The sequence below is a fragment of the Hypanus sabinus genome, chromosome 2 (genome assembly GCF_030144855.1).
Source record: "Hypanus sabinus isolate sHypSab1 chromosome 2, sHypSab1.hap1, whole genome shotgun sequence".
Taxonomy (NCBI): domain Eukaryota; kingdom Metazoa; phylum Chordata; class Chondrichthyes; order Myliobatiformes; family Dasyatidae; genus Hypanus; species Hypanus sabinus.
Window position 1 is genome coordinate 207,622,765 of NC_082707.1, and position 12,215 is coordinate 207,634,979.

A 12,215-nucleotide genomic window follows, 5' to 3' on the forward strand; every position below is an offset into this window, starting at 1 on the left:
ACAGGATGAGAGAGTTGCAAGGAACAGGAATGAATATACAAAGAGGCTCACGTGGATTGGACACAAGATATTCTGTGGCTACTGGAAATTCAGTTTTGGGCTAAGACCCTTCATCAAGACATGTCTTCCTGAGAAGATGCCAACTGTTTATTCATTTCCATAGATGCTGTCTGGCCTGCTGAGTTCCTCCAACATTGTGGGTGTGTGTGTGCTCTGGATTTCCAGCATCTGCAGAATCACTTGGACTAAGTTAAAATAGTACCTACCGCTCCCGGCAAGTTAATCATAGTTTATAATAATAATAATTATTATTATTATTCTCTTTTTGTATTTGCATACGGTGTTCTCTTTTGCACAATGGTTGTTTGTCCCTCTTGTTGTGTGTGGCTTTCCATTGATTCTATTCTGTTTCTTTCTATTTACTGTGAATGCCCACAAGAAAATGAATCTCAGGGTCGTTGTGTATGGTGATATCAAAATTCAAAGTTCAAAGTACATTTAATATCAAAGTATGTGTACCATATACAACCTGAAAATCATCCTCTTCACAAAGTCCATGAAACAAAGAAATCCTATTCTCAGTGTTTTAGTCTCCCAGTCAGAAAAATTAGCAAGGAGTTGGTTTGCTCATGGTTCTTTGTACATCGATAATAAATTTACTTTGAACTTTTGAACAATTCAGTAGCGACTTCAACAAATAAAATACAAGAAGGAAGCTCAGGACATCTCTTCAGGGGTAAGCATGGAAATGTGATAAATACCCAAAAACTCCTTCAAGGTCAATTTAACAAAATTCTATTTCTCTGAAGTTCTACTTCGAGATTCCACTTCTCAAAGATTCTGTATCTCAGCAATTTGGCTTCTTGGAGCCCAAAACTGCACACAGAATTCCAAGTGAGGTCTTATCAGAGCCTTATCAGAGCCTCAACATCACATCCCTGCTCCTATACTCTATTCCTCTAGAAATGAATGCCAACATTGTATTCACCTTCTTCACCACCGACTCAACCTGGAGGTTAACCTTAAGGGTATCCTGCACGAGGACTCCCAAGTCCCGTTGCATCTCAGAACTTTGAATTCTCTCCCTATTTAAATAATAGTCTGCCTGTTTATTTCTTCTATCAAAGTGCATGATCGTAGACTTTCCAACATTGTAATTCATTTGCCACTTCTTTGCCCATTCTCCCAATCTATTCAAGTCTGTCTGCAAGCTCTGTTTCCTCAGCACCACCACCCCCTCCACCTATCTTTGTATCATCAGCAAACTTAGCCACAAAGCCATCTATTCCATAATCCAAATTGTTGATATACAACGTAAAAAGAAGCGGCCCCAACACGGACCCTTGTGGAACTCCACTGGTAACCGGCAGCCAACCAGAATGGGATCCCTTTATTTCCACTCTCTGTTTCCTGCCAATCAACCAACACTCTATCCATTTATGTAACTTTCCCGTAATTCCCGTAATTTCTTGTTTAGCAGCCTCATGTGTGGCACCTTGTCAAAGGCCTTCTGAAAATCCAAATACACAACATCCACTGCATCTCCCTTGTCTAGCCTACTTGTAATTTCCTCAAAAAATTGCATTAGGTTTGTCAGGCAGGATTTTCCTTTAAGGAAACCATGCTGAGTTCTGCCTATCTTGTCATATGCCTCCAGGTACTCCGTAACCTCATCCTTAACAATCGACTCCAACAACTTCCCAACCACCGATGTCAAGCTAACAGGTCTATAATTTACTTTTTGCTTCCTTGTCCCCTTCTTAAATAGCGGAGTAACATTTGCAATCTTCCAGTCCTCTGGAACCAGGCCAGAATCTATTGACTTTTGAAAGATCATTGTTAATGCCACCACAATCTCCACTGCTACTTTTTTCAGAACATGAGGGTGCATTCCATCTGGTCCAGGAGATTTATCTACCCTTAAACTATTCAGCTTCCTGAGTACTTTCTCTGTTGTAACTGTGACTGCGCATACTTCTCTTCCCTGACACCCTTGAATGTCCGATATATTGCTGATGTCTTCCTCAGTGAAGACTGATGCAAAATACTTGTTCAGTTCCTCCGCCATCTCCTTATCTCCCATTACAATTTCTCCAGCATCGTTTTCTATCAGTCCTATATCTACTCTCACCTGTATTTTACTCTTTATATACTTGAAAAAGCTTTTTGATATTATTTTCTAGCTTCCTTTCATAGTTCATCTTTTCCTTCTTAATGACCTTCTTAGTTTCCTTTTGTAAGCTTTTAAAAACTTCCCAATCCTCTGTCTTCCCACTAATTTTTGCTTCCTTATATGCCCTCTGCTTTGCTTTTACATTGGCTTTGACTTATCTTGTCAGCCACGGTTGCATCCTTTCTCCATTCGAAAATTTCTTCTTCTTTGTAATATATCTGTTTTGCACCTTCCTCACTTCTCATATAAACTCCAGCCACTGCCACTTTTCCGTCCTTCCCGCTAGTGTCCCTTTCCAGTCTACCTTGGCCAGTTCCTCTCTCATGCCACTGTAATTTCCTTTACTCCACTGAAATACCAATACATCGGATTTCAGCTTCTCTTTCTCAAATTTCACAGTGAACTCAATCATTTTGTGATCATGCCTCCTAAGGGTTCCTTCACTTCCATCTCTCTAATCACCTCTGATTCATTACACAATACCCAATCCAGTACAGCCGATCCCTTAGTGGGCTCAACAACAAGCTGTTCTAAAAAGCCACCTCGTAGACATTCTACAAATTCTCTCTCTTGTGATCCAGTGCCGACCTGATTTTCCCAATCCACTCGCATGTTAAAATCCCCCACTATTATCATAACAATGCCCTTCTGGCAAGCCTTTTCTATTTCCTGTTGTAATTTGTAGTCCACATCACTGCAGCTGTTTGGAGGCCTGTAGATAACTGCCATCAGGGTCCTTTTACCCCTGAGATTTCTTAGCTCAACCCATAAAGATTCTGCACCTTCTAATCCTATGTCAACTCTTTCTAATGATTTAATATCATTTCGTACCATTAAAGCCACGCCACCCCCTCTACCTAACTGGCTATCCTTCCGACACACCGTGTATCCTTGGACGTTCAGCTCCCAGAGACATGCATCTTTTAGCCACGTCTCAGTGATGGCCACAATATCATACCTGCCAATCTGTAACTGTACAACAAGATCATCCACCTTATTTCTTATGGTGCGTGCATTTAAGTATAACACCTTAAGTCCAATATTTGATACATTTTGCATTGATTGCACTGCAACTCATCCCAATGGCTGCAAATTTGCTCCATCACCTGCCTGTCCTTCCTGACATCCTTACTGCTCACTACCTTAGATCTATTTCTGTTTTCCCTCCCCTCCACTCCATAAACATGAGGAGTCACTCTAAGGTTAGATAGCAGGTGGAGTACAGCTTCAGGAAGTTGTCAAAAAGAACCTTGACTTAAAGAGTACAACTACATTACATGTTTAACATTGGTGCAAGGTAATAACATCACACTCTACTTGTTTAGCATAATATAGAGTTAAAGGCTGATCAGATACCCTAACTGAGTGGACTCCTTCCAGCATATCACTTCCAGAGTCTGGCCTGTCTGTGGATTTTGGAAACATGTAGCACTTGCAAATTACATACATAGTCCCAAAGTAAGACAGCTGAATTCACATAGACTCCGTGACACCCCCCCCCCCCACAAAACATCTCAACAACGGGTGCCATGGTGATGGTCAATGCAATGCTATTACAGCTTGGGGCATCAGAGTTCATTTCCAACGCTGTCTGTAGGGAGTTTATACGTTCTCACTGTAACCACACTGGGGTTTCCTTGGGGTACTCTGGTTCCCTCCCACAGTCCAAAGACATAACAGTTAGTAGGTCATTGTAAACTGTCCTGTGATTGGGTTGGGGTTAAGGATGTAGGTTGCCGGGAGGTGCAGCTCGTTGAGTCAGAAGGACCTGTTCCACACTGTATCTCTTAATAAATAAAAATGGATTAATGAGAACACTGATGTACGCACAAGAGTTGGGCACAATTTGTTGTCCTGAGAGAATGCAATCAACATAAAATCTCTGGTCTGACCCAGGGTGTTTGCAATTTACTGAGCAGGATGAATAGACGGAATAAAGTACTGCCTCAGGTAAGGGCGGCTGGGAATTGAGCGTGTGTAACCAGACCCGAATCTCACAGGAAGTTCCGTGATGTGTCATATGACTTACTGCCATTCTATTATAGTTCAGCCCTGATGGGAACAAACCCATCACCCGGTCCAAGTCCTCTTCTCAATGCTACCATCAAGGAGGAGATACAAGCACCTGGAAGCACACACTCAACATTTCTGCAACAGCTTCCTCCCCTCCCCTCCGCCATCAGATTTCGGAGTGGGCAATGAACCCATGTACATTACCTCACTAATACCTTTTCATTTGCTCTCGTTTTATATGACTTATTTATTTAGTATGTAAGAAGTATATACATATACACATTAGTAGAAGAATGTGTGTATATATATGTACTTATTCTAATGTGTGATAGTTTTATTATTATGCATTTCAATATACTGCTGCCACAAAACAACAAATTTAACAATGTGTCAGTGATAAGAAACTTGATTGATTTTAAAACACACACACACACACACACACCACACACACACACACACACCACACACACACACACACACACCACACACACACACACACAATTATGAATACAGCTTGCTTCTTTCTAAACAATGTAATAAGTGATTGCCATATGTGTTTTAATCTTGTGGATTGTTCAGCCACGAACTCTGAAGACAAGAGACTCTGCAGGTGCTGGAAATCCAGAGCCACACACACGGAGTGCTGGAGGAACTTAGCAGGCCCAGCAGAATCCACGGAAGTGAATAAACAGGAGACATTTCGGGCCACAACTCTTCTTCAGGACTGAAAAGGAAGGGAGAAGAAGCCAAAATAAAAGATGGGGGAGGATAAGCTAGAAGGTGACAGGTGAACATCTTTTCTGATTTGCTGATTTGGAATTAAATTAGTTCCCATAGACTATTACACTCCTAACCTGGAGTATAATGCCTTGAGGTTGCTTGAAATCATAAATTGAACTGATTAACAGCTTTTCCAAACATTCTGGATACACAAAACTAGATGCAATTGTTTCTTTGCAATAACAGTACCAAGCATATATACTCCTACTTAATGGTACATTTTGTAGTAATATCCAGTTCTTCTTCAAGGAGTGATGCTTCAAAAAGGCAGCATCCATCTTTAAGGATTCCATCACCTAGGTCAGGCCTTGTTCTCATTGTTACCATCAAGAGGGAAGTACAGAAACCTGAAGACCTACAATCAGGAAGAGCTTCTTCCCCTCTGCCATCTGATTTCTGAATGGACATTGAGCCCATGAACACTACCTCAGACTACTTTTAGTTTTATTTTAGCACTACCTATTTAATTTAACTGCTATATATATACTTCCTGTGATTCACAGTTTTTTCTCATTATTCTGTATTCTATTGCACTGCTGCTGCAAATTGAATAAATTTCACGACATATTCTGGTGATATTAAACCTGATTCTGATTTTGAACTTCATTTACAGTTGCATAACTGAATTCATTAGAAGACATTTACAAACTGCGCTATGGCAACACACACAAAATGCTGGGGGAACTCAGCATGTTAGGCAGCCTCTATGGAAATGAATAAACAGTCAATGTTCTGGCTGACACCCTTCATCAGGATTGGAAAGGAACGGGGTGGGGGAGAAGCCAGAATCAGAAGGTGTTGGTGTTACAAAGGGCTTGTTTTCTCACTGCTTGGCACTGTGACTTTGTTTTTTGTATTCTTTTTAATGTTGTTTTATTTTTGAAGAGTTTACTATAACTCATTGAACTCTGAATATGCTCCAATTGATTACGCTGTGACCACTGAAGGATAAAGAGACTGTTGGACTTGAAGCCTCCCCAGCATCGAGGACACCTACACAAGGTGATGCCTCAAAATGACAGGATCAATCATTAAGGACCCCATACCCCCATCACCTAAGACATGCCCTCTTCTCATTGCTACCATCAAGGAGGAGGTACAGGAGCCTAAAGACACACACTTCACATTTTAGGAACAGGTTTTTCCCCTCTGCCATCAGATTTCTGAATGAACACTACCTCACTTATTTTTATCTCTCTCTTTCTGTGCTACTTATTTAACTTATATATACATATGTTGCAAAATACTGTACCACAAAACTACAAATTTCAAGACGTAATGCCAGTGATAGCAAACCTAATTCTGATTCTGAAGATTGAAAGACTGGGAGGACCAAAGAATGGGGAATTTGCATCCCTCACCACCTGCCTGAAGTTGTTAGTGGGGCTTCTGGCAACTGTCTGTAGCTATGAGACATTATTTTAACCATGGGTTTCAAGTGTATAAATGCCTCCGCTATGATCCCCAAACTCCACCATGGATGACACAAGCCTGGCTAGGAAAAGAGGAGCAACCCCATCCCATAAAAAAATCCAGCGCTATGGAAACTCCAACAGAAGCTCTGAAGTACGTTATAGGCTCTGTGAAGATAGGCTACAGGTAGAGACAACCTGGAAGATAGGCCCAGGACAGAGGACTCTGACAAGCTTCTGTCAGCGGCCTAAAACCTAAGTATGAGTACTGGGGTTTAAGATCTGATCCCAAAGCAACTGCTTGACACACTTTAGTGAAACTTCAATAGCTGTGCTGAACAATCGTTAAGTTAAATGCCATTTTAGCCTGCCTTTAGATGGTAAGCTTCAGTTTACAGCTTGGTATTTTCAGGACCATAATAAGTTACAAGAATCGACCCATTCCTTCAGAATGTATTTTGAACTTCATTCCTTTTTTTGTTTGTTTCCAATAGATTTTCTTTGCAGTAACGTATATGTAAGGAGTTTTCTGTAATGTGAACTGCTAAGGCTAATGTAATGCCTTCTCTGTAATGTTAACTGCTGAGGTAATGGTTTCCCTGTAGCAGCAATGTTTGGGTTATAACTAGAGATAATGGGTGGCTATCCAAAGGGGGAAATTTTATTCTTTCTTTTGTGTCTGGAAGCTGTTGGTTTCATGGGCTTTTGCCAGAAGGCATGAGGGGAATGAAGAGAGGAGACATGACTTGAGAAAATCAGTGGGCTGCCTGATGGGTGGACTCCAGGCGGGAGTCCAGGGGTCTGCGACGCACAGAGGAGATCGAATGGTGGATGGAAGATCTTGCCGAGTGAGCTCCAATGATTTGTGCACAGACTGTTTAATAACATTGGTGCCTTTTTCTTTTATATTTTGTTTCTCTACTAACCACATAGTCAAAGTAAGAGTTATAGATCTTAATCATTAAACCACATATTGTGTACGGTTTGTTATTTCTGGGTACTGATTTGAAACAGGGGGCACATTGCACAGCATCCACCCAAACGAGATTTATTAAGTTTGGCCAGGAAGCGGGAGCTATCACCCCTGGGATTAACCTGCTAGGCGAAGCGAGTGTTACATATAAAACAGGATTTGGAATTTCTGGGCGCATTATCAGGCTGTACTGAATGTTCCCAGTGTTGAAGCATACAGCAGAACAGGAGTGCAACACCGGGCGGTCACACGCAGACGGCTCCGTGTGACCGGGTTGCTTCACCAAAAAAGAACAGCTCACATCCTTACTATAAGAACTGCTCTCGTTTTAATTGAATAAAAATATCTTCTTTTCTATTAGTTGTCTGTAAAAACACACAAGCTAAATCATTTATTTAACCTGAAATTTATACTAATGGACATCATTTATTTTCAGCCGTAAAATTCACTTAAAATGGTTGAAATTCACTTCTTCATCTATGCTTCTCCCTGCAGTTGCCAGTAAGTATGTAGTCAGCAACTCCCCATTGTACGCCTGTTGACAGTCTGTGATTGGGAGAATATTTAACTCGGCTTCTTGCATTGTTAATGGAGCTGGTCAATACTCATCTGAAAGCAATTGCAACATTGTCTGTGGGAACTGGGTCTAACTTTAAAAAAGCTGAGATGCATAGTTAGAATTATTCTGGAAAGTAACATCACAAAGGATCCCATCCACCCTGCTCATGGTCTGTTTGTCCCATTCGCATCAGGGACAAGGCCACGTAGCATCCACACCAAGACCACCAGACTCAAAAACAGCTACTTTCCCCGAGCAGGAAGGCTGATCAACACCTCCACCTACAGACCCACTCACTAACCCACCCCTCAACACCCCCCAACCAGCACTACTTTATCACTTCTTGTCAGTCACCTTCTGTACAGACACTCCTGTGCCTCGTGTCGCTTTATAGACATACAATCAATCTATGGATATAAGCTGTCTTATGTATTTATATTTACTGTGTTTATTATTATTATTATTATTATTATTATTATTATTATCTTACTGAGTTTTTTGCGCTGGATCGGATCCGGAGTAACAATGATTTTGTTCTCCTTTACACTTGTGTACTGGAAATGACATTAAACAATCTTGGATCTTGAAGACCACAACATGTAGATCTAAACGAGAGCTCGCCCACTCGCACACCTGCGAGAAGAAACTCACAGTCATACACACGCGTGCACACACAAAAATATACAGAAAGGCACGCCTTTATATATAAACACACACCAAGTACCGACACACACGATCACCCACACTTCCAATATCCCCCTCCCCCCAGGAACTCTACTTGCTTAGTGATTACGTGAAATGGGCATCAGCTGTGAACTTTCGCGCACAATGTGTCCCTGCTGGAAATCTGAAAGTTCACCCAACTCCAAGCAATCAAAGAAAACCATAGGCGTTGTACAAGGGAGGCGGGATAGTTGGCTTCGTGGGAATGGGCTTCAAAACGACAGGTTTATGAATTTTTTGTCCGCTTAAAGAGTCTTTGGAGTAAACCGGGATCTCGGCTGACGGGTTCCTCCCTTTCCTCCAAACGGCAATGCCGGGGAAGGCAGAGGGAGGCAAGCCCAGTTGACTCTGATACACCCGGTGACCATGGTACTGAAATGGACAGCAACCGCAGGCATTCGCTGTGCGCGTCAGCGAACTGAAGTGGAATTTCAGCGGTTCTCTCTCGCGGTCCAGTTGTATCGCTGGGAAAGTCGAGGACTGCTTGGGTGGGTTGGTACGTTCCTGCATTCGCTTGCTTTCAGGTCCCTGGCCCGCCGGGTCTTCAGCCGCGGCCACCGCTTGTTCCACATGAAGCAGCTTCAAGGGCTGGATGGTTTTGGATGGCCTCGGTTCCTCCCAGAAGGACGCGGGGAGCTGTCGTTTCCTCATGGGCACTTGGTTTTGTCTGCCTAGTTGCTTCCCAGCCGCCGTGATAGTTCCCGGCAAGGCTTCGCTACAGTCCTGGTCCGAGGCGGGTCGAAAGTGTAGATGAGCGTCCGCGTGCTGTAGGATATAGGCCCGACTCTTGTCGTCTGTCCCTTCCTTCGAACTGGTTTCAAGAAGCCGGTTGGTGTGACAACGTGGAATCCGCGAGTATTTCTGTGAAAAACGTTTCAGCTGCTTCTGTAAGTATTTTCTGTGGTCGACCGAACGCCGACAAGGGGCTGATTTGTCCAATGCCGCCTTGATATCACTCGAAGCCAAATTGACAAAGTTCAACAGTGTTTTCACTTCGCTATCCGCAGATGCCATGTTAATCCCAAACTTCAGGACATCCGCACCTATGGCTAGCTCCCCATTCGTGACTCAGGAGGGTCGGCTCTCTCCACTGAACACTGTAAGACAGAGAAGAGACCATTTCACTCATTATTGAATTCTAATCACCAACCAACAGAGTTGTCACGTATTTCAATCAGTCAATGACGAGTAGCCTCCGTCAAAGAATATCAGCTACTCTCAACATCGCTATGTTCACTGAATGTTCCAATCACTTCAACACTCGTTCACAACCACACATAATTGCTTTGAAAGTCCATTGTCTGAGTTACTCTATTTTATGTTGTTCAATCGTACTATTAGAATGGTCTCCCATTGCCTGACGTATACACTGGCGAGACCAATGCACTGATACCTAGCAGACACACATACGTCCACACCCATTTAATTTGATAACAGCTTCATTGTAAAAGAAATTCCACCACATTAAACCGATGTCTACTTCTGGCACCAATCCAGGTAAGCAGATCCCCACTATTATCAAGGAAGAAGTACTTAGTATTAGCGTAAAACTTTTTTTTTCCGATCGTACTTACTTTGCGTTTCAGTATAGCCCTATTGAGAACCTGTGGCAAAGGGCTTACTGTATAGCATTAATTATTTACACAAGCGCACGCAGCGCTGGATACATGTATTTTACCTGTGTATTATCCATCAATAACCCAATCCTTGTTTAAACGCTTCTGCTCACCTTTGGGACCTGCTAGAGAACAATTTTCCTTCTATTTTCCCACTAGAGTTAGCTGAATGAATATAAACTGCCTGTAGTTAAGGCACTTGCAGACCAATCAGCAGCTCCTTCTGAACACAATACATCCCAATCAGGCTCTGGGCTCGCTTGTTCCACATTCTTTTGTATCACAAATTGTTGTTATGGAAACGCAAGGGAGAGGGAAAGAAAAAGCGAGCCAAGAAGTACAATAATTTTTCAGTGCAATTTTCTCACTCTCTCTGCTCCTTCCTCAGTGCCCTTTCCTGGAAAACATGATGTACAGATAATATGCAGGCACTCAGCGGATTTTTCCCCTCAATGAAAAATAACCTCAGCTGCCTCATGCCTTGCGATAGGCATGCTTGAGTGCAGGAACACAATGCTGGCTTTGCTAGTCCGGCTTGCCTACTTTTAACTGTTCTGCTAAGGCTTTTTTGGGGGGCTGATGTCAGAAGAAGTAGCAGGGAAAAAAAACTGAAGAGATGTGCAGATATCCATGGTTAGGGGGCTTGAGCGCTCAAGAATCTTGTCTTTATGTTTGCGTTCTCAATCGAAACACACAAAGGCTGAATTACCCATTGAAACCGCCCTGACAATGGGATCGAGTTGGACAGCACTCTTGCATTTGTAGTCAAACAGTTAGAGACTTAAATCGAGTCGTCATGATAGAGAAAGAGTTGGACAAAGCCCATAGAATATCCATCAGTAAACATTTTCCTATGCCATATTAGTGGGTCGCCATGGCTTCGCAGCGTCCAGGGACAATAGCGCAAGTTTGCACACTCGAATACTGTCACCCTGCCAACGCACGCAACAGCTAAAAAAGGACAATCCATTGGAAACGATGAAGTCTGTGGGGAAGGTAGGGCCGGACGGTCTTTTTTTTGAAAAGCGTGTGAAATGCTAATTGTTCTACTTCTTTCCCCGATGAACTGGACGCTGCTCAGCATGTCCTTCCCACCTCTCGCTCATGCAAGGTGGCACTGCTTTTGAGCGGCACGGCGGCTAAATAGACTCGCGCATATTCGGCCCCCATTTCTCAAACCGTCCCTCACCTGGGCTGCATTTTGCGCGGGTTCTCTCAGGAGTGTGAAATCGTGCTAACACTGGGCCTGCGGGTAAATTTAAACCTGAAGCCCCTGACGTGGAGATAATCCTCACGATTTCGTAAGGACATAGACACTGGGTCCCGCGACCCAATTCGACGCAATTTAATCAGTAGACCTTTAAAAATGTCACCCGTCAAGATTGTCGTCAATACGATGAATGCCTTTTCCAGGATATAATTGTAAAGGAGAATGAAATTATTCTTTTTTCGTATCTAATGCAGCGCAAAAAACACAATAATTAAAAACATAATAAATAGCTTATTCGCACTGATTGATTGTATGTCCATAAGTGACGCTGGGCACGGGAGTGTCTGGACTTAAGGTGAATGACAGGAATTGATAAAGTAGTGGTAGTTGGGGGTGTGGTGGGGTGGTTAGTGGGTGGAGGTGTTGATCAACCTTACTGCTTGGGGAAAGTAACTGTTTTTGAGTCTGGTGGTCCTGGTGTGGATGCTACGTAACCTCCTCCCTGATGGGAGTGGGACAGACAGTCCATGAGCAGGGTGGGTGGGGTCCTTCATGAAGTTACTGGCCCTTTTCCCGCACCTCTCTGTACTGTATATATATACTTGATAGTGGGTGGGCTGGTGTCGATGATGTATCTTAAACATATAAGCGACCTAACACCTATAAAATGTCTGCATTGAAACATTAAACAAGTTTAAATGTATTATTGTCGTCAGTCTCGCTGATTCTCGGTAACTGTAGAATTTGGAGTCGGAC

The 12,215-nt window shown here is 42.8% G+C and overlaps 1 protein-coding gene across 1 annotated transcript; it reads right to left on the reverse strand.

The window, feature by feature from the left end:
• Window positions 1-8,783: 8,783 nt before the first annotated feature.
• On the reverse strand, window positions 8,784-9,647 carry LOC132405828 (protein FAM181A-like). The gene has a single exon (XM_059990823.1). It carries the CDS (start codon window positions 9,645-9,647, stop codon window positions 8,784-8,786), a length of 864 nt encoding a protein of 287 aa, XP_059846806.1.
• Between the last annotated feature and the right edge of the window lie 2,568 nt (window positions 9,648-12,215).